Consider the following 21798-nt stretch of genomic DNA (forward strand, 5'->3'; position numbering starts at 1 on the left):
ACAATTTTAACTACATTTTACATTGACTATTATTCTAAATCTTCAAGAATTTTGATTATAGTTGGTCACAAAACTTTCCAAAATGGAAATGGTCATGTTTGGGTCAATTATCCTCACCATGGGTATATTCACACCAGTTTCTCGAAATATTTTATTCTGAAGGGTCAAAGCCAACATGGAGTCGACGCCCAGTGCAAGCAGTGTGGCCGTTCCATCGAACTCATCCTCCCTGAAATTGCTAATATCACAAATGATCTTTCTCACAATTTCGTGAGGAAAAGAAGCCTTTGGAACTGGTGGCTCAGCGACCCCGTTGTTCTTCTGTTTTGCCTCCATAAAGAGTGATAGACGTTCCCTAAGGGATTTGTTTTTAAAGTTGAACTTGCAAACGATCTGCTGAGGTTTGTTGCTGAAGAGAACCTTGGCAAAAGCTTCGTGCACCTCCGCCACGTCCATGACCATCAACCCTTTGTTCTCCAGGTGCTTCTGAATGTGTTTTTCTTTGAAAAGGAGGCCAAGGTTTAAAGGACCCCAGTTGATGGATTGTCCAGCCAGACCGAGGTTTCTCCGATAAAAGCAAAAGTTGTCAAGGAATGAGTTGGCTGCCGCGTAGTTGGACTGCGCTTCATTGCCCAAAAGAGATGAGATGGAAGAATAGCATACAAAGAAATCGAGCTTCTTATGAAGCAGAGCATTGTGAAGGTTTAGGGCACCGCTCACTTTGGGTTGCAAAACCTTCTGTATAAGGGTTGCATTGAGCATTTCTAAGGGGGCGTCATGAAGCACCGCGGCACTGTGAAAAACTCCTTTGATGGGGCAATCAGTCAATCCCTGTTCGGTCTTTGAGATGGCTTCCACCACTTGCTGAAGAACAGAAACATCACACTGAAAGACCAAGATTGTGACACCAAACCTCTTACGGATGTAATCCAGTTCTGATCGCGTTTCAGGAGTCGGCACGCCTCGAGACAGTGTCACAATACAACCCCCTCCATTGGTGGCAATGAATTTGACAGTCTCAAAACCCAAACCTGTGAGTCCACCAGTTACGATGTAAGTACTATGTTTTTTAAAGAGTTGTCTTGGTTTGCTAATTTGTGACAATTGGGAATTGGGTGTTTTTTGATCTAAAACTATTTGTCTCACAGTCTTGGAGTTAAAATAAGATTCATTAGGATGAACTTCTTTTGTGTTTGATATCGGAAAGATTTCCTTTTTAACAGGCAAAAACTTTCGATCAAATCCAAGAGTCGTGAGCCACTTTGAGATGTACCTGCCTTGCGCTTTGAGGTTAAACCTTTGAAGAACACAAGTCATAAGCAGAACCTGTATGAGGTGGCTTCTGCGCACAAACCTGTTAGTCCAACACGGGTGTGTCTGTTCAGTTCCACAAACAAACACAACATGTTGTTCATTTATATCATTTTCACTCAAATCTTGCCTACAGTTGTCATACGGGGGAAGGAAGATTAGGGCTTTATATGCATCTTTATTTGGATCTTGATTTGACAAACAAGGCAAACATGACACATGCCAGCCTGACTTACTTGCCGTCAATGCTAGTATTTTCACCAAAACAGAAGCTAAATCTGGAGTGATGATGGCCATTTTCTTCCGTTGTTGTGGCTTCATAGCAGGAAGAGTGCGTTCAAGGATTGTCCATGCCAGGATGAAGTAGGACATGCAGGGACATTCTTCTAGGAACATAAATGTTCTGGTGTCATAGCACACAGAAGCCGGAATAACGACAGTAGAAGCTGTTGTAGATGGGTAACATGCAGTGATGTGGTCGCCCACTCGTAGGTGACAAACTTCTTTTCCGACAGCAGTCACAATGCCACTAAAGTCAAGAGCTAGCAGGGTGTGAAAGTGTGCAGTATGATTGTTCCAATAAAAGGTTTTTCCAAAATTCAGGTGTGAAAGTGACACAGGGAAGTAATCTGAGGAATGGACACAAATATTTGTTAGTTGAACCTTAACTGATTCACCCGGAACTGTGCAGGGAAATATTTCACTGGAAATAGCATGCAAATTTTCCATTCTGTAGGGATGACTAGTCGTCAAAACAAAATCTCTCACTGATTGTACTTCCTCCTCAAATGATACCCTGTCTGTTAAGTGTGTATGTGTTATCCGTGTTGTCAAAACCCGTCCTTGCCCAACAATGATTTCGGGTTGTTTGCAAGAATTAATAACACCAACTAAAGATTCAATGTCTGTTTTGGTTAAAGACATCAGGTCGATGAGCTGAAAACAGATACCTGGTATCTCAGCTGCACAAGCCCTCATTATACCCGAGAGCACAAAACCAGAACTCACACAGTCAACAGTAATCTCTGAAGACCTGTAAGTTATAACACGTACAGTGTAGGGATGTTGGCTCTGCTTCAAAGCTAAAACAACCTGGCGGAATGACTCGCAACAATCCACCAAGCAATCAAGTGTTCTTTCGTTTGATAAGTGACTAAGATCTTCTGCAGCCCAAATGAAGAGAACATCTCTCAAGTTGCTGCTGAAAATGTCTGGTGACCAGTGCTTTCTGTCCTCTACCAAAGATGATAGCGGGTGCAAGTATGGTCCGAGAGCTTCAGCTATGCCCAGGTTATCCGCAAACATTAACACCTTAATCTGTTTGTCGCAATTGATCTTGTTAGTGATGGGAATGATTTCATTGTGGAAAAACACAGATTCCAAAGAAGAACTACCTAAAAATGTTATGCATACCTCCCGAAGTTCCACCAGTACCAAGCCGTCCTTGGTAGCAAAGCAACCACACAATTTTAAAAAGTCTGGCTTCTCTTCAGTTGCACGCATGTAAATAAACATCTCCTCTTGTGGTGGTCCCGCAATAACGACGCTGCCTATTGCAGAGGGAAATCCTTGCTTAGGTGAAAGTTGCCTCGTGGCTATGACAGCAGTCATTTGCAAGAAATAGTCCAACAGGACAGGATGGATGAAGTAGTCGTGAAGATGGTTCAAGAGTTCTTTTGGGGTTCGAACTGCCGTTACAGCCTCTTTAAATTCATCACCAAAATGCACGTTGTCCAACTGTCGGAAAACAGACCCATAATCAAATCCCACTCTTAAAAGAATGGAATAAAATTCTGCGTTTTTTACAGTCAAAGTGCACCTTTGAAAGATTTGCTCTAAACAAATATTTGGTTCCTCAAACGCTGCAGGTTCATTTTTGTACCTGAAGGTACCTGAGGCATGAGTTGCAGCAAGGGAACTTATTGTAAAATTAGTTTCGTCAATCCTCACTTTCAATTGGTGATTTTGAGGGCTAAGCAGATTACGAAAAGTCACACCGAGCTGAAGGAAGGAAATGGGTTTTTTTGGTTTCAAATGGGCCATAATTGAAGCTAAAGCCAACTCCACGTAGAAAGCCCCAGGAACTATCACAATGCCGTTGTGTTTGTGCTCCCATAAATATGGTACAGTCTCCACAGTGAGATTGCATACATACTCCTTATTGTTCTTCCATATTTGGGAGATTAGCGGATGAATAGAAGAAGATGCATCATTTCCGTTTCTGACATCCTCAAAGTACACCTCTTTTTTCAAGTAGTCAAAATGATATACTGGGAATGTTGTAGGAGGAGTTTCATAACCTTCAAAGAGTTCATGCCAGTTCACATTGACACCGAGTTGAAATAATTTCCCTACTGTTGATAACATGGTTTCATACTCCTTCTGTGGTTGAACAGCAGAAAGAACAATAATGTCATTTCCTAGAGTTTCAAGAATGTGTCTTTGAAGAGCCATGCGAGGTCCAATCTCAACAAAGATGATGTTTCTCCTTGACTGCTCATCTTCTACGACAGCACACAGGGTTTGCTCAAACAAAACGGGTTCTCTAATGTTCCTTGCCCAGTAGCGACTACTTTCAAAGTCACCACACACATACTTCTCACCTGTGACAGTGGAAAATAACTTGCAATCCATTTTGTTCACAGTCGGTGATTTTAAATCCTGCTGTAAATCTTCGAGAATGGGATCCATTAGATGACTGTGGTAAGCGGCCGGAACATCTAAAATATGGAGAAATATATCCTCCTCAACGTACATTCTGCTGAGTTTGTCGTGGAGGATATCAACAGTGTCCTCATCCCCTGACAAAGTGCAAGACTGCGGGCTGTTGAATGCAGCTACGCAAACACTCTTTGAGTAGTCCTGAAGGATTGGCAGCACTTTTTCTACACGAATGTTGCCCACCACAAGCATCTTTCCAACGGTGGCCCGACTTTGAAGGACGCTGCGGTGGTACACCACATTGACACTTTCTTCTAAGGACAGAAGACCTGAGCAATAAGCAGCTGCAACCTCACCAAGGGAGTGTCCTAGCACCGTATCAGGTTTGATGCCCCAGTGCTTCAGAAGAGCTGCTATGGCCACCTGAATAGAAAAAAGTAAAGGCTGGACCACGTGAGGCTGTCTCAGGTCATCTGTCTCACACTCTCCAGTAAGCAACTGACTGATTCTAATATTTCTGTTCTTCTCCTGAAAGAGGACCTCCACCTCTCGCACCTTGTCTTTGAAAAGAGGAACTGTGCAAAAGAGCTGCTGGCACATGCCTGGGAAGGAAACACCATTTCCACTAAACACAAACACCACCTGAATGTTTTCCTTTGTCAATGCCACAGTGGCTTTCAAAGAAGAGGTCAGCTGCTTCTGGAAATCTGAAAGCGATGACACGACAAAAGTGAGTCGGTACTTGTGCTTCTTGTGGCTTCGTCCACAAGCTGAGGTGTAGGATAATGCCCGCATTTCAGCCACTTGCCCAGTGAGAAGTTTTTTGTGGGTATCAGTAAGCGATTGGATTAAGGATTTCTCAGAAGCTGCAGAAATGACAAAAATCATTGGGACTTCCTTTACAATACACGCAGGACTTGCGGATGGTTTACACTCTCTTACAATTACATGTGCATTTGTGCCTCCAAAGCCAAAGCTGTTAATCCCAGCCAAACGTGTCGACGATTCACTCGACTCCCACCTTTCGATTTTTGTTGGAATACTAATTCGCATGACTTCAGTATCGATGCTAGAAAAGTCTTTGGAGTAGAAAAGAGAAGGAACGATAGTCTGATGTTTCATCATGAGTAGAACCTTAATAAGTCCAGCCAACCCAGCCGCGGATTCCGTGTGTCCGATATTTCCTTTAACAGACCCTATCCTCAAATTTTCTGTACTACCACATTTGGAGGTGGCAACCACGTTGGATATGCTAGCTGCCTCCGTCAGATCTCCAACGGGTGTTCCAGTCCCATGAGTTTCAATGTACTGAACATCGGCAAGGTCTTGTTCAGAGTATATTTGTTGCAGCAGCGCTTCTTGTTGATGCAAGGATGGTTTGGTAATTGGGTTTACAGAACGGCCATCTTGATTGACGGCAGTTTTGGTGATGATTCCCCAGATTTTGTTGTAGTCTTGTAACGCCTGTAAATTAAACAATGCCGAATACTAGATCTTCCTTTATTGACAAAACTCCCAGGGGGAAGAACACAGTTGGCACTGACGAAAGACACAAATGAAGGGTCTTTAACCCTAATATTTTAACATTTTTGACAAGCTAAATTAACAAGTAATGAAAAAGGGACAGTTTGAAAACTTACATTTTTAAGGGGCTTGAGAAGAACGACACCACAGCCTTCGCCTCGGCCGTAGCCGTCTGCTCGGGATGAGAAAGGCTTGCTCGTGCCCTCAGGCGAAATCATCCTGGCCTTGCTGAGGGCCACAAACACTCGGGGCTCCAAGATGCAGTTGACTCCCCCGCATAGTGCCATCTCACAATCCCCTGGTGAGATAAGTGGAGGAAGTACTTATTCCCAAAAATCAGAAATCAGTATGAACTGTTAAAATGTCTTTTATACAGGGTTCCTGCAGCTTAAGTCAAGTTAAATTCAAGACTTTTTAAAATGCCATTTGAAATCAAATTTAAGACTAAATCGACAGAAAAACGACAATTCTAACGTAAAAACGGGCAAAAAAACCCAAATATTTCTTGCACACAATACAAAGTGCCTCGTACAGACTTCTCATTAAATGTACACTTTCCGGGCAAGGTCCAAAGTAAACGTCTCTGTCCCAAGTTTCTGTGTGTAGTGTGGGTAGACCAGGGATCGGCAACCTATGACACGCGTGCCAGCAGTAGCACGCGAAGGGTTAGCCAGTGGCACACGAGTGCATGGCAAAATAATAAGGATAATTTTTTTTTAAATGTGCATTTTTACCTAAAAATTTAGACATTTTCAGTTGCGCGCCGTGGTGTTTACAGGTTTTACAATAGCGCCCTTCCACTTCTGCTCCGTGTGCGAGTGTGTGTCTGCACAGCGACCCGCAGAAGAGGAGAAATCCGTGTTTTGACCCAGCCACAGAAACACCGGCGCGCGATACATGAGTAAATAATGAAATGATCTGCATTTGAATGAAGACTTCCCAAAGCGCTTTACAATGTGCTTCACATTTACCCATTCACACACACTCACACACCAATAGCGGCCATGCAAGGCACCAACCTGCTTATTGGGGGCATTAGAGGTTCAGTGTCTTACCCAAGGACACTTCGACATGTAACACGGAGGAGCCGGAATTCGAATTGCAATCTCTTGATCCCAAGACGAGCGCTCTACCTCCTGAGCTACTGCCGCCCCAAATAATGAGAGCTCCTTCAGCGAAAAAAATCTCTTGTCTTTGGCTGACAACAGGGGGCTTGTGCAAAAAAATGACTGTGCTGTTGGTGCATCATGTCTTGAGAGCGTTGTACCTCGCACATCAAGTGTTAAACGTCATGACGAGATGAAACATGAATTTAAGGCATAGACATTAAAACGCGCTGTGTCCAGGCAAACAAACACAGACCCTAAAAAAACCTTTGTTACTGCTAAAAACACCACCACTGAAGCAAGTTATCACATTGCTCACTGTATAACAAAGCACATAAAAACATTTATATCTGCGACCAAATCAGCCGTTATTTCTGTTGCACTTATTTTCAAGTAGCCTTCTGCCTTGTTGCTGTTATTTCAAGTTTTGATATTTTCAGGAATAAGATTTCATTGATAAATGGTATGGTAGCGCTCTATATCAAGTGTTTTAGATTGTAGTTCATTGATGATGAAGAATGGTTGATTCTTGTGGTAAAAGGTTGAAGCCATGGATGTCTACAGGCCTCTCCACATGTTGCTCACATTAATTTTTAGTTTATTGATGAACAAGAATAGTGGAAGATAATTTGGTCATTTATACTATTTCAATGTGTATCCAGGTTGTATATTGGGACTGGTGTAAAATTACAGCTCTGTCGGATATAAAAAAAGTTGTTGTGCGAGTCATTGACATTGGTGTGTCACACTTTATATACAAGGAAATTTGAAATTGGCACTCCACACCGAAAAGGTTGCTGACCCCTGGGGTAGACCTAAGACATGCGTTATTGTGGTCAGGCCATGTTGCCCTTAAAGTAATTCTGTGAATTATTTAAAAAAAAAAAAAGAAATTTGATAAACATTACTAAATGTTTTTAGTTCAAACAAATATAAAACTAATGTGTACACATTTTTGAGACTTTCAAAAATTGGATCTAAGACATTTTAATGCCAACGAAGGCCTTATTTTTAGAATAATGAATTCAATACCGTTTAAGACTTTTCAAGGATCCATGAGAACCCTGTTCCAAAACATATGACTGAAAAATAAATGGTAAATGGTCTGCATTTATATAGCACTTTTCAAGTCAATGAAGACCTCCCGAAGCGCTTTACAATGTGCTTCACACTTACCCATTCACACACACACACACACCACATGCAGCCTTCTTATTGAGGGCATTAGGGATTCAGTGTCTTGCCCAAGGACATTTCGACATATAACATAGGGAAACATAGTAAAAAAAGTATAATATTCATAGATGTTATACCTTGTCTTATTGCCTGACATGCTACATGCAGAGCCACCAGGGATGAGGAACATGCACTGTCCAACACAAACGATGGCCCAGTAAGATTGAAAACAAAAGAGATCCTGTTGGCTGCCAGGCTCATGGCGGTCCCTGTGGCGTTATAGTGACTTATGGAGGAAGGGTCGTTATTCCTGAGCAACTCGTACTCTCGATTCATTAAACCTACAACACAGTCAGGTCTGTGAAGAATGTTTGGAAAAAAACAATCATCTGGACAATCGATGATAAGATTACCAATATAAACTCCAGTTGTGCTTCCACTGATACTTTCCATGGCGATGCCGCCATCCTCCAAGGCTCTGAAAGTGCACTGAAGGAGCAGCTTGTGCTGAGGGTCCATGACATCAGCCTCCGCCTCAGGAATGCCAAAAAATTTGTGGTCGAACTGATTAATCCTAAAAAGCACATGATGCTCATCATTTTACATTAATAAATCATTGAGTGAATCCAGGGCACAAACTATATTCAAATTATTACCATTCAAAAACTTACATTAAAGAAATGTAAATCATCTGATTACTCATTCGTCTTACCCTTCCAGAAGAGCAGCTTTGGCTGTTTGCGTCTTTCCAGATTTGCTGGCATCGGGGTCATACCAGAATTTTCGATCAAATCTTTGGCCTGGAATGTCCATAACACAGTTTTCCCCCTCTGACAGTACCCTCCAAAAATTATCCAAGCCCTCACCTAAAATCCACAGGAATGATAAGTCACGTATGACAAAATGTATATTAATATCTTTAGTAGAAATGGTCGAAAATATTATAAAAATATTATGGATAGAAAGGAAGTTTCCACTTCTTAAATTGTAATTCTCCTGCACAGGGGAGCATCTTCAGTAATGAAAACCATGATAGTATTTTGCAAATGTTAGGGGAAGTCAGACAATGCTTTTGGGAATATTGAAGAAAATTGCTAACTGAACTACAACCCGTCCTAAACATTATCAGAGCCAGTAAATATTACGTAATTTAAAAAAAAAATCAGAGTAGTAAACAATTTTTTTATTTGAAATAGCTCAAATAGAAATCAAAAGAATCTACCTCCAGGGAAGTTGCATCCAATCCCAATGACAGCAACATCATCTTCTGCATCCATGGTGTTCTTTTTCTCTGTGACGTTTCAGTCTTCATGTCAGCTCAGTGTCCACATTTAAACACTTGAAAGGAGGAGGGGCAACCAACGACACTACAATGCCCCCTTTTGTGACCATGGAACTAGTTAGAGGTTCAATAGTGACAGTCTATTACCTTTAGAAGATGATACTTTAACATCAAAATGAACGAGCACTGTCATTTGGAGAAAGAGTGACCTTTATTAGAGAAACTCATACTTAACGTAATGAGGGAAAACAATGTAGGACACTTCAATAAATATAAGTAGCTCTTCTAACATATGACTCAACAAATGATTCTGGCTATACAAAGTACAGGTATCTCATAGTTGATTGTCCTTGAAACGAGGTTACCCTGACGTCTAGTCAAGCCTCAAAAGTTCATTGAGTTAATTCTAAAAAATAAAAATAAAATAACTGAAGAGTTGTAAAGAGCTTCCAGCATACTAGGTTGTTACAGTATGTACAGTGCCACCTCACTGTATTGTGTACAACATGAGGCCTGTAGATTACACGATGGTGAAAGGTTTCTTAGTGGTCCAGTGGTTTCCCTTCCAGCACCATTTGGATTTCTTTGGCGTCCAGAGTCTCATACCTGAGGAGGGCATTGGCGAGCTTTTCATGCTCCTTTTTGTAGGTCTTCAGGAGACTCTTAGCCCGCTCATATGAGTCCTGCAAGTATGGATGTAGAGAGAAAGAAAATGGACGGAAACGTTTTGGAAAATGTACATCTTTGAATGTGGTTATCTATACCAGGGGTGCCCAATACATTAACCGCGATCAACCAGTCAATTGCAACGCCACTGTGGGTAAATTGTGAGGGAATGAAGGACTTGCCGTTTGTTTGGTTGGAATGAAAGTTGATTAAATGATCATCGCACGGCAAAAACAGGAGTCATTGTGCTCCTCCCAGGAACAATATGGCTACCGCATGGCTGCAGCAACGCCGAAGCAGCGCAATAAAGTATCTATCTATCTATCTATCAATGCAATAGCAGGCTGGTAACAGCCCCGTCCACTTCTGGGGCACCCCTCTCATGGTAGAAGAAAGTACACGCCCCTCTGGGGCCAAAAAAAAAGTCAGCCTATAATCACCTCACTACGAAATATGTCTCTTAAAGGGAAGCCAGGTTGACATCCATCCATTCCTGACACATGGGTCACCACGCATGCGCATACAATGTTAAGTTACCAAACAGTCTATGCTATGGGGTCGCTGAGTTAGCCTTCAGTTTACTCCTTCTAAATATAATAAAAATGAGTGGGGGCCCGAGACTGGGTGAGAAGCCAAAAACCCATCATTTCCATATGGAATGGAAGGGGGGCTGTTTTTTCCTCAATGTCATATCAAAAATGCATTCGCCTGATCTGCCAGTATAGCATTACTATTCCAAAGAATGGACATATGGAGCGGCATTTCCGAACTTCATAAAAGTTAAGAGACCGATTTTACTTATAAAAGCGAGCTGAGAAAGACAAAGGTGAAGGAACTCAAATCAGTTATCAGGACAAAAGTCATTTTTCTCACAACTGACCACGAAAAACGAAGACAACCACCGAAGTCTCATTCTCATGGATAGTTGTGGGACTTACAGAGAAAAAGAAACAAAACATGAGGAAATGTGCCATCTATTTGACTGCATTATTTGACTCCACTTATGTGATTCAGCCTTTTCCCACATAAAGATTATTACGTTCAAACACTGTTCCACCATGACTGATGGTTATTTGGAAGTGTGTTTGAGGCTGGCTATCTGCAGCTACTGTCCAGACTACGTGTCTCTGGCTGATTCCATTCAGTGTAAGTGATTAAAGTTAGGAAATGACAAAAATATGTACGGAGTTGTAATGCAAAATGTGGGCTCGTGTAGTAACGAAAAATGCATCAATATATATGGTACAAATAAACAATACTTTTTAAAAATATATATATATATATGTTTTGCATATTTTTAGTAGGTGGATCAATTTGACATGGCCATTTTCTAAGTAGCTCACATGCGGAAAAAGTATGGGAATCCCGGATCTACACAATAAGATTATGCAGGCTACACACCTTTAACAGCAGCCTGACTTCCTGTTCAATGGCAGCTTGCGTCTCAGGACTCTGTTTGGACACGTCACCATAGGTCATTACCCCAAGCTGGATTGAACCAAACGGGCACATGAGTTACATAAATACCAACTATCTACTTAATTTTCTGCTACTGAAAATGCACACTGGTGCAAAATGGACCTTGTCACTCATGCCGAATCTTGTCACCATCAACTTAGCAATTTTGGTGGCCCCGTCAAAGTCGCTGGATGCACCTGAAATGGGAATTCATTGGAGCCGCCAAAAATGTAGAGCAGCAAGATTGTTATTGTTGCAGTAACGCCACCTGTGGTGATGTCATCATCTCCAAAGATGAGCTCCTCTGCCACTCTACCACCCATGCTGACGTCCATCTGGGCTAAGAGTTGCGACCTAGTCTCATTCCAGCGGTCATTTTCTGGTAGCAAGGACACCTGAGGGACATTGACAGGGGAAAATAAAATGAAACGATACAAAAATCAGGGGGATATTCAAACCGCAAGGTTCCACTTTGTTGTATTTTCAACTGACATGTCCAAGCGTCGGTCCTCGTGGCATGATTGTGGCTTTATTAATGGGCATGGCATCCTTGGTGTAGTAAGCCACAATAGCGTGCCCCGACTCATGATAGGCGGTTATGGTCTTGTTCTTCTTGTCAATCTCGACACTCCTCCTTTCGGGGCCTACAATCAACAAGGAGATTCCCTGTTAGAACCTCATTTTTTTCCCCTATCGTGTTTCGCGTCCTCACTTGCTCACCCATGAGGATCTTATCTTTGGCGAACTCCAAGTCCTCCATGGTGACCATCTGTTTACCGTCCACTGCTGCCTTCAAGGCTGCCTGGTTGACCAGGTTTTCTAACTCCGCCCCTGAAAAACCCACCGTGCCTCGGGCGATAATTTCAGGCTCCACTGCTACAACACAACGGAGAGTTTTGAGCGTTCTCTTCACAAGAGAAGAACAGATACTCATTTGTGAGCCATCACAGGACCACAATTACACATCAGGAATGTAAAAAGGTGCTGATCAAAGCAATCAAAATGTATTTAAATAGAACTTTTCAGACACCAAAATGCAACTAAAAGTTCTGTATAAAAGCAGTCAATGAACAATAAAAAAAATCAGCCCTATTGTCCCCATCCAACATCCCGGAATGTCAACTACACATAGAAACACCCAAAAAGGGAAAACAAATAAATTAAAATAGGAACTAGTCCATTTGTGCAAAGAGCACACTGGTGAAAACACAGTATTGGCCTACTGCCCTCACAAAAACAAATGAAGAAAAATACATATTTTTTAATTCCCTTGTTATATGTTTCTTAAAACAAACCAAAAAACAGGCGATTTTTTAAAAACGCCTTTAAAGAAATTCTGGCTGCATTCAATAAAAAAGGAAAAAACATTTTTTTACCACAAATTGAACCTCCTTCACAAAAAAAAGTATCTATGTGTTTTAATGTATTTGTTCATGATAGTTCTGTAAAATCTAATTCAAATTTGGATTATAAACCAGAAAATTTAAGTCAGGCAAAACAAAAAAATCCAATGATTAACAATTTATTAAAATTTAATTCCAAAACAATCTTGTATAATAAACCTACCAGAGTCCACTTTGATCTTGGCCATGTACCAGTTGAGGATCTCTGTCCGACCTTTAACATCAGGTCGAGGGACCGTTACCTGCATGTCAAACCTGCCAGGGCGCACTAGAGCGCTGACGGAGGGCAGAGAGAAAAAAATCCTTTACACTTATTGCACGTGCGTTTGGTTATGAAAGTTTTAAAATTAAACGTACTTATCCAGAGCTTCTGCAAAGTTGGTAGCACCAATAACAATAACGCCCTCATTTGGCTTGAATCTGTTAAATAAAAAGAACTAGCTATTTAATTGGACTTGTGTGAAATAAAACTTCAAAAGGAGGATCTGACTAACCCATCCATTTCAGCCAGCAGCTGGTTGATGGTTTGTCTGGAGTATGGATGCATTGGAGACTCAATCCTCTTCCCACCGACACTGTCCAGCTCGTCAATAAAAATGACGCAAGGTGCACTGGCTTTGGCCTCCTCTGTAAATACAAAATTAAGAGATGGTTGGATACTCACAAATATCGATAGCGTTTCCTGAGACTCACTGAAGAGGTTCCTGATGCGGCTGGCCCCAACTCCAACGAACATCTCATCAAATTCTGAGCCAGAAGCGTAGTAAAAAGGCACATCTGCCTCACCGGCAACTGCCCGGGCTAGCAGGGTCTTTCCGGTGCCAGGTGGCCCAACGAGGAGGATTCCTGTAGGAAAATATTTTAAGAACAACAAAACCTAACCAACAAGGGGAGCAGTGGAATACCTTTCGGGAGTTTTCCTCCGAGAACTGTGAATTTTTTGGGGTTCTGGAGGAATTCCACAACATCTTGAAGCTCGTTCTTAGCCTCTTCCACTCCTTTGACATGCTCGAAGGTCACATTCTTCATCTGTATGGGGTCAAGGGCTGAGTCCAGACCCGATGTGGTTCGGAACCTCACTGCAAGAACACATACCTTCTGAGTGTTTTGCAGGATTGGGCGATTATTGGAAAAATAATCAAGATTTTTTTTTTAAATACGCACAATTTAAAATCTATTTTTAGACTATTTCGTTACTCAAGTTTGACTATAACTTGAAAGATCAATCAGAAAAGATATGCAAACAAAAAATGATAGCACCTCCCTGAAAAATGAAACCGCTTTAGTGTCTGTTAAGTGCCTATCCTTATTTATTTGTGAACTTGAGAAGAGAAGAAGGGACAAACCAGCATCAGAAAAGGAGCCTTTACCAGAGAGGAAGGGGGCTTTGGATAGGCCATAAATGCCGAGCAGAAGAAGCACCAATAGCACCAACCTGGTTCTCCTCAAAGAATCTGGAAGAAAAAAAATCAAACGAAATAACTAAATAAACATGCTGGCATTTCATTGGAAAATTGAGCTCCCTCCATACCTTGTGTCTTCTGAGTAAAGGCCTGCGACCGCATGAAGCCTTCAGAGAACCCTGACTTGAAGGCCTCCTCTTGATTGTGAGGAAGGTTCTTACTTTTAGTGAGTTGGTCCAATGACGGGGCATCTGCTCCTTTTTCCCTCATTAGCAAACCCTATGAGGACACTAAAGTATCAGTTTTTTGTCCATCAGGAGGCCCAAATCTAATAATGTAAAAAATGAAGTAATAATGGGTGCACATTTCAGCTGTTCTTCAGAAATGAAAATTGGTCAGCGCTTAAAAAGGTGAGGGGTTTGGAGGAAATACCATATATTTTCAGATAATGTGCACCCCTAAATCTTAATTTAAAAATGTGTATAACATTAATTTGACTTTGACCATGATTAAAATAATTTGAAAACTATTAACACAATATCAACATAAAATTTACAACGTATTTATTTCATGTTGTTCAAAGTCCAATTCAGATACACCAAAGAGATGTTTTCCTTGTTGTGCTTTTTAGCGTTTTTTTTTTTTTTTTTAATACTTTTTAGGATGACTTTTTTTCTCCATTCGTGAACATTTTTCTCTGGTACCTTGAATAAAAATAGTGTGATAATGACATAAAATCTAATGTGCATTACACATAAATAAATACAGTACTCCTAACTGCACGGACTACAGTGATTTGAATTCAAACGCACCACCTCAGGCGCCTGATTCACTCTGTGAAACCGCACAATAAAATATTTTGTCCTCGGACCTATACAATTAACTTAGGTCACCCGTTTTGACATCAAAATGGTGAATTTCTCCCAAAGGTGAAAGATTTTATTCCTGGTTCTTGGATATTTAAATGATGCTTTAAATTAAACCAACTGGCAGGGACTGACTGCACTGTCCATAAAAGTAACAAAAAAACAGATTTCAAGTCCTGTCACTCCTGCCCTGTAAATGGCAGTGTAAAAGGATTTTTTGCATGTATTTTTGTGAAGGATAAAGTACGGTAATCCCCCCAAAATTATTTAGAAATTTCTGATTCTGACCTTCATGAAAGATGGTGTGTAGGACTCCAATTCAGTCAGGGCACCGTCAACAGACGCCTCCCGTCTCTTCTTCGTTCTGAGAGTTTTAAAACCACGACTCTGAAGCCACACTGAAGGAAGCCACAAATACATATATTATCATTAATTTTTTTTTGTTTTTAAACTCATCAATACTTACATTAAACTCACCAATACTTACATGGTAAAAAACGAAGCTCAGAGCAAGTATCTTGTAGAGGTCTGTGGTGTTGTCTGTAAAATATTGGGGAGCCGAAAAGCCTTTTGTGTGCAAACCCTGCCACAAAACCATCATTCACTTGTTATACGTGAAAAAAGAGAGCCCAAGAAGGTCAGTTAGGCAGAACTGAGTTACAGACCATGCTTGTTATAAAAGAAGCTGTGATTGGAAACATGGCTGGTCCTCCACAACGAAGGGAACATTGGAGGCTCCTCTGGGCCCACCGTGGGTAGCAATCTGTCCAACACCTCATTAAGGTGTCTAACTCGGATGTCTGACAGGCCCAGATCACGTAGACTCACGCTATGCTGCAATGAGAGGGACATTTCTTTCTTTCGAATTAAATAACACTCATACGGCACAACAATGTGTTATGCTTGGAGCACGAAAGGAGACAGTTTTTGCATGTTGAGATGAGCAAAATAAAACTCACTTCTTTTGCATGTGAAGTGAACTCTGGGTTCAAGTCTTTGTGTAGGGTCTGCACTGATGCTGAGGTTGTGTTCATCAGTGAGTGGAGGGCACTAATCAGCTGGTTGAGGGGCGCAGTCATCTAGTGGGGAGGGCAAATAAAATGGCACACATCAATGTCTTGTCGAATAACCCCATGTCACCTGATATTTGATAACCAGGGTTTTTTTTCTTTACACAAGTAATTGCATCTCTGATTATGAATATATTGTATAATTGCCCCTCGTGAATGAAGTTTACATTTGACTCCCACCACGTATGAGTTATGTAACCTTCAAGTCAGCGACCGTCATTTTACTGGCCAACTGTCCCGTTTCAGTAACCTTGGCAGGTCAAAAATAAGAAATCCGATTTTCAAATTTTGCAAAGAGTAAAAGCGAGGTGACGTGGTTCGCGGTGGCACATTTGCCACGTTTTTGGAAAGCTGGGGAAACATTAGCGGTCCAACGGGATAAAATAAAAAGAAGAAGGCTTACTCAAGTAAACAATTTACTTAAAAACTTGGGGCCACCTCTGTGAAAATTACACATCTAATTCAACTGTTGATTAATAATAGCCAGCTAGCTAGCCAGTAAAAATGAGCCAATAGCTTACCTGCTGTGGTTGAAATGACGACGGGGAAAACATTCTGGGTGAAGTAATACACAAACACAGAGAGAAAAAGTATAACAGAACGTCTCTGAGTGCTCTAAACTAACACGTAATCCTGGGTTGGTGTCCTTGTTTTTCTTCTTGCACAACAACTTTCGCCAGCCATTGACATCCGCCGCTGAAACGAACTACATAATGACGTCGATTGATTTGAAAAGCCGTACAAAGAAAGACCGATTCTAACTCAAATTTTCACATACTAATAAAATGATATACATTTTAAAATTCATCCACATGTGAAAGGAGGGAAACATAACCACTAATGGTTTTTTGAACAACAATTTAACATAGTTAATGAAATTGAATTATTATCGGTACAGAACTACATTTTTAATGTGATTTAAATTTATTTTTTTAGAAGTTCATTACAATACTGTTCCATACATTCGATCTCACTGTCATTTACCAGTCAAAAGACTATAAAATGACGTAAAACGATTTCGGACTTGTGCAACATTGTTTTAGTTCAAATTGTTGGCTGTAAAAAAACGACTACATTTTAAAATATCAAACACTTTTTTTGTGCCTCTGTTTGAAAGAAGCAATATTTATTTTCTTGATGTTGATCAGATAAAGCGATCATTTCTGTGATTATAGTATATCAGAATAATATGCAAAACAAATATAGCTGTAGTAATACATGTATACGGCTTTTTAATTTCAATTACTGACTATAACAGTGATAACGGCAGTGCCGGTGATCATTTGAAAGCAAAACAATCGCAGTAAGCTTTATGAACAGGCACATCGTTGTTTACCTTAACAAAGTCAGAGGACCCCGAATGAGAACGGAACTGAATTCAAATTTCAAAACAAACCTCAACTGTTAGTTTAATATGCATTTTTTTATCTTAGGATAGTTGTTGGCGACCGCACGTGCAAGGTTCTAAACTAACACGATGGACGTTGAGGGAAAGCAAAAATCTTCTCCTGTTTCTAGAGTTTTGGTATCTATTAAACTTCCGAAGATTGAAGATTTTGTCACATTGAAACCAATCAGCCGCGGTGCTTTTGGAAAAGTATATCTTGCGCGGAAGAAATGCAATTCCCGATTATATGCAATCAAGGTGAGTAGATATTTGGATGCACTGCATTGAAAGCTAACACAGTGACGTTGTCAATTGTTTTAGGCCATGAATAAAGCAGACATGGTCGACAAAAATATGACTGGCCAAATAAAAGCAGAAAGAGATGCACTGGCTTTGAGCAAAAGTCCTTTCGTGGTTCACCTGTTTTATTCTCTTCAGACAGACACAAAGATTTACCTGGTAAGTCAAAATCAATTAAATGATTCTGACATGTCAGGGTGACTCTTAATTTGTTTTTTTCCCAATGAAGGTGATGGAGTATCTCATTGGAGGGGATGTGAAGTCTCTCCTGCACATTTGTGGATATTTTGACCAGGACATGGCTGTCAAATATATCTCAGAAGTCGCCCTTGCTTTGGATTATCTCCACCGACATGGCATTATCCACAGGTTCGAACGAGTTCAACCCGAGAGAGGCTGGTGTGTAGTGTTTCTACAATGTCCTATGACATTTTCTTTTTAGGGATTTAAAGCCAGACAACATGCTCATTTCCAACGAAGGGCACATTAAGCTAACTGACTTTGGGCTTTCCAAGGTGAAGCTAGATAGGGGTAAGTTGCCATAAAACTATGTCACACAATATATGGAAAGTATGATATTGAGATAAATGGTTTATTTTTTTTCCCAAGAACTGCAACTTACAGACATCCTCAACACGCCGTCGGTTGTCAAACGTACAAATTACTCCCGCACGCCTGGTCAAGTTATGTCCTTGATAAGCTCAATTGGTTTTGTGAGTAGATTTTTTTTTTCCTTTAAGGTCATGGTTGTTCGTTTCATTACTTATTGTTGCTTTTAATGTAGAACACGCCAGCAGCAGAAAACAAACGTCACTGCAGCACTTCTGCTGTGTCGTGCGGCAGAATGATGAGGAAGAATAACTTCCAGGGTTCCCCTTCAGTGATTACAAAGGAGTCTATGAGCTCACCGACGCACCATACCTCAAAGAAAGGTGCTGCTCCCATTTTTCATCATTTTCATTATTAATGGGGACCCCGTGGATGGAATCCACTCCTGTTCATCTCTGATGACCTCTCCTGTTCTAGCTACACCACAGCTAAAGTTGGGAAAACCTACAGAAAAAAAAATCTGAAATAAAAGCTTTCATCACAATTTTGTATGTTGTGAGCAAGGCAGCAGAAAGGAAAACTTTGAAATGGCTGTTCACAGTCTAGTTTATTTATTTTTGTCCCCTGATGATGTTTGAGGCTGGTCTAAATGATTGGTATTTTCACAATTATATTTACATGTTCACAGGGCCACACAGCTTTGTTTTCAGTCCAAACAACCGTCCGGTCAACCTGAAATCGGCCCTGATGAAAACTAGGAAGCGTTTTGAGACGATGAGTGCTGGCAGCACCACTGACACAGAGGCAGGTGTTAGTCCTCTGTGGGAATTTGAGCAGGTCAGATATTTCGATCATGTAGTCAACACTGCAAAAATGTGAAATATAATTGACTTTGTTTTCTAGAAAGAAAATGAGCCAAATAGTCAGAAGGAAAAAGGACATTCAGATTGCCCAGTTAAGCCGGATTCATGCGCTCAGCCAGAAATTGGTCCCAGAGACCCCCTGTTGTCCACCAAACGACCGTTTTCCGACGTGCAGGTGAGCCCGGAAGCTGTGGAGAGCCTGTCTAAGAGGATCGCTAAGGACTACAAATGTTCCGCTGCTCACACGGGACTCACGGCAGCCTTCTCTAAAGTGGAGCTCACCATCACTGGAGCGAACGGCGCTGCTGTCCCCAGGCGCTCCAGTCCCGTTCCTGTAGCCAAGAGCCTGTTTTGTGAAATGCAAAGGACAGCTGGAGCTATAGAAGACTTGGAGCGCATGGAGTTGTTGGAATGTAGCTTCACGTCACAGCTAAACAGGTAATTATATTAAACATACATTGGCTATAATTTAAAATCCAAAGGAACTAATATGAAGTGCCATGAAACAACCTCAACATAGTTCCCCTGCCCCAAAGCGCCATATAACATTAAACCCTTACCGATCTCTCTGCAGCGGGGTTTGCCGGAGTCTAAGTCTGGAATCTGACGTTTCTGTGCTGGAGACATCGATAACCGTCGACACCCTCAGAGTGTCTGAACCTGGCATCTCGCCTCAAGCCCGGGAGTGTGCAGAGTCGTTCTCCGGCGGGCCCGAGTGCTCCTTCCTGCGGCCCAAGAACGTGGTGGCGTTCCGGAGCTACTGCAGCTCCATCAACCGCTCCAATGCATCGCGGCTGAGCGTCGGCTCTGCTTTGGATGCATTCTCGCCCGCCATTTGCCCCGCAACACCCATCCAGAAGAGGACTAGTTCGGGAAGCTCGCTTTTCCAGGTGCAGAATCTAATACTGATTTGAACTTTTTGACTCTGCAAATTTCTGTTGAAATTATATTTATCATGATTTTAGACACCCCAAACAATTTCTACTTCACACACCCCCTTCCGGACTCCGAAAAGTGTGCGACGGGGTCCTGTACCTGTGGAGGGTGCACCCATTTTAGGGACCCCTGATTATTTGGCCCCAGAACTACTCTTACGGATTCCTCACGGTAAGAACAAATAAAACGTTTTTTGAAATGAATTCTAGTGTAGATACTAACTTTAGTTCGAACATAATAATATAGTAATAAGTGCAAGTCTTGTATTTGTATTAAGTTGCCCCTATGTGGTCATGTCTTGCATATCAGAATGAGCAGCACAATAGGAAAAAATTGCAAAAATTGTTTGATTTGATATTTTCTTCAACTTGATACAAATCTATGATTTAGATGTTCACTGAGCTCGTTGAACTTTTTTGTGAGTTTCAGATATGTGTCAGTGTGGTAAGTGCCAAAACGTGCTCGCATGTGCCATCGTCCCCACAGGGCTTGCCAAGGCGCAAACTAATTTTCCCCCTGTAATTTTCAGGCAGGCTTTGGCAGGTTGCAAATGGCTGGGCTGTATACTGTAAATCTTCTAACCTGATGAGCACCCTAAAAACTAATAAATTTGCAAGTCAATGCTATTTCCACTCATTTGGTGGTTGTATATAGTTTTAAATGTTCGAAACATTTAGCCACTGGTAGAAAACACAATTTTTTATTCTGTTGTGTGACTATCAGCTGTTAAATGTTTGGCTTTTTGGGCAGGACTTAAATGCAGCAGGGAACGCCGAGACAGTAATTTTAACCCCCGTTTTACAAATGTCTGCCATTCAGTATTTTCAAATGGAATTTTCAGACTGCATGGTTGATTGGTGGGCGCTGGGCGTATGTCTGTTTGAGTTCCTCACCGGCGTGCCTCCCTTCAATGACGAGACCCCGCAACTGGTTTTCCAGAATATTCTTAACAGAGGTGAGTGCAGTGGTTTATCGAGTCAGAGGAATCACGCTCAATAATAATTTTTTTAAAGACATTCCCTGGCCTGAAGGAGAAGAGGAGCTGTCGAACGATTCTAGGAACACTATTGAAATTCTTCTGACCATGGATAAGACCAAGAGGGCAGGACTTAAAGGTAAGAATTACTTTTGGATGCTTCTCAAATTCATAGATGTCAAACAGGGAAGTGAATAGAGATGGGTTTGGTCAAAAGTAGTGCTTTCCTGCCATCTGGCAGAATCAAGTCACTTAAAAGATATTTTGCTGCCATGTTGTGGCATCTATATATAAATTGGTTAAAGTTTAGATTTGTGTGAAATCGATTTAGATAAAAATGCTTTGTCACCTCATCCAAATTTGTTCTCGTTCCAACAGAGCTGAAGTCACACTCACTATTTGAGGGCTGTGACTGGGAAAATCTTCACACTCAACCTATGCCGTTCATCCCACAGCCAGAGGATGAGACGGACACGTCCTACTTCGAGGCCAGAAACAATGCGCAGCACATAGTTGTGTCCAACTGTAGTTTATAGGCACGACATAGTACTAAAGAACTTATGTGCAATCTCTACTCATTTGATGGAAGTATTATCTTTTTATGTCAAAGTTCTAATGTCGTTTTTTGGTGGGATTTGATTTAAAAAGTTGTTCCCTAAGGCATTGTTTTAAGGTTTGGCACTTCCTGATCAACTGCATCAAGAACGCTAATATATTTATTAATTCAGTATTTTTGTGTCACGTGTGAAAGTTGCTTCCAAAAACAAACCTGCTGCTTTTATGTAATGAATTTAAATAAAAGCAATAAAATGTGTTTGTAACCAAAAGCTGGCCCTTTTCTGGGTCAAAGATAAGTAAAAG

General features: G+C 41.2%; 3 protein-coding genes across 4 annotated transcripts; 1 reads left to right on the forward strand and 2 right to left on the reverse strand.

Moving 5' to 3' along the window:
* Positions 1 to 42: 42 nt before the first annotated feature.
* pks1 (polyketide synthase 1) lies at positions 43 to 9055 on the reverse strand. The gene is made up of 6 exons (XM_088322856.1): positions 9001 to 9055; positions 8491 to 8644; positions 8192 to 8352; positions 7916 to 8119; positions 5613 to 5794; positions 43 to 5436 (listed from the first exon to the last, which is right to left on the reverse strand). The coding sequence occupies exons 1-6, from the start codon at positions 9053 to 9055 to the stop codon at positions 43 to 45; spliced, it is 6150 nt and encodes a 2049-aa protein (XP_088178982.1).
* Positions 9056 to 9252: 197 nt separating this feature from the next.
* On the reverse strand, positions 9253 to 16647 carry LOC148348186 (ATP-dependent zinc metalloprotease YME1L1-like). Of its 2 annotated transcripts, none has more exons than XM_088321935.1 (18): positions 16448 to 16647; positions 15816 to 15935; positions 15522 to 15690; positions 15344 to 15439; positions 15145 to 15254; positions 14119 to 14269; positions 13958 to 14041; positions 13493 to 13666; positions 13281 to 13433; positions 13082 to 13214; positions 12945 to 13007; positions 12751 to 12863; positions 11905 to 12060; positions 11677 to 11828; positions 11453 to 11579; positions 11308 to 11381; positions 11128 to 11214; positions 9253 to 9743 (listed from the first exon to the last, which is right to left on the reverse strand). In XM_088321935.1, the coding sequence occupies exons 1-18, from the start codon at positions 16478 to 16480 to the stop codon at positions 9603 to 9605; spliced, it is 2136 nt and encodes a 711-aa protein (XP_088178061.1). In that variant the 5' UTR covers positions 16481 to 16647; the 3' UTR covers positions 9253 to 9602. The 2 variants fall into 2 exon arrangements, with proteins under 2 accessions (XP_088178061.1, XP_088178060.1); XM_088321934.1 differs by having other exon boundaries at positions 13934 to 14041.
* Positions 16648 to 17224: 577 nt separating this feature from the next.
* On the forward strand, positions 17225 to 21797 carry mastl (microtubule associated serine/threonine kinase-like). The gene is made up of 13 exons (XM_088321933.1): positions 17225 to 17571; positions 17635 to 17772; positions 17843 to 17982; positions 18056 to 18144; positions 18223 to 18326; positions 18398 to 18545; positions 18851 to 18999; positions 19066 to 19463; positions 19600 to 19915; positions 19991 to 20132; positions 20803 to 20916; positions 20975 to 21076; positions 21316 to 21797. The coding sequence occupies exons 1-13, from the start codon at positions 17404 to 17406 to the stop codon at positions 21471 to 21473; spliced, it is 2166 nt and encodes a 721-aa protein (XP_088178059.1). The 5' UTR covers positions 17225 to 17403; the 3' UTR covers positions 21474 to 21797.
* Position 21798: the final 1 nt, after the last annotated feature.

The sequence above is a fragment of the Urocampus carinirostris genome, chromosome 18 (assembly GCF_059441175.1).
Source record: "Urocampus carinirostris isolate Australia breed hairy pipefish chromosome 18, RoL_Ucar_1.0, whole genome shotgun sequence".
NCBI lineage: Eukaryota > Metazoa > Chordata > Actinopteri > Syngnathiformes > Syngnathidae > Urocampus > Urocampus carinirostris.

Coding starts and splice junctions, on each gene's coding strand:
- pks1 (XM_088322856.1), bottom strand. CDS start 9,055: ATGGATGCAGAAGATGATGTTGCTGTCATTGGGATTGGATGCAACTTC. Junction 8,353..8,490: donor AAAGCTGCTCTTCTGGAAGG/GTAAGACGAATG, acceptor TGTGCTTTTTAG/GATTAATCAGTTCGACCACA. Junction 5,437..5,612: donor TTCTCAAGCCCCTTAAAAAT/GTAAGTTTTCAA, acceptor TTTAATTTACAG/GCGTTACAAGACTACAACAA.
- LOC148348186 (XM_088321934.1), bottom strand. CDS start 16,480: ATGTTTTCCCCGTCGTCATTTCAACCACAGCAG. Junction 15,936..16,447: donor CGTCATTTCAACCACAGCAG/GTAAGCTATTGG, acceptor CCTCCCCACTAG/ATGACTGCGCCCCTCAACCA. Junction 15,691..15,815: donor TCACTTCACATGCAAAAGAA/GTGAGTTTTATT, acceptor CTCTCATTGCAG/CATAGCGTGAGTCTACGTGA.
- mastl (XM_088321933.1), top strand. CDS start 17,404: ATGGACGTTGAGGGAAAGCAAAAATCTTCTCCTGTTTCTAGAGTTTTG. Junction 18,546..18,850: donor GCACCATACCTCAAAGAAAG/GTGCTGCTCCCA, acceptor ACATGTTCACAG/GGCCACACAGCTTTGTTTTC. Junction 19,916..19,990: donor CGGGAAGCTCGCTTTTCCAG/GTGCAGAATCTA, acceptor TCATGATTTTAG/ACACCCCAAACAATTTCTAC.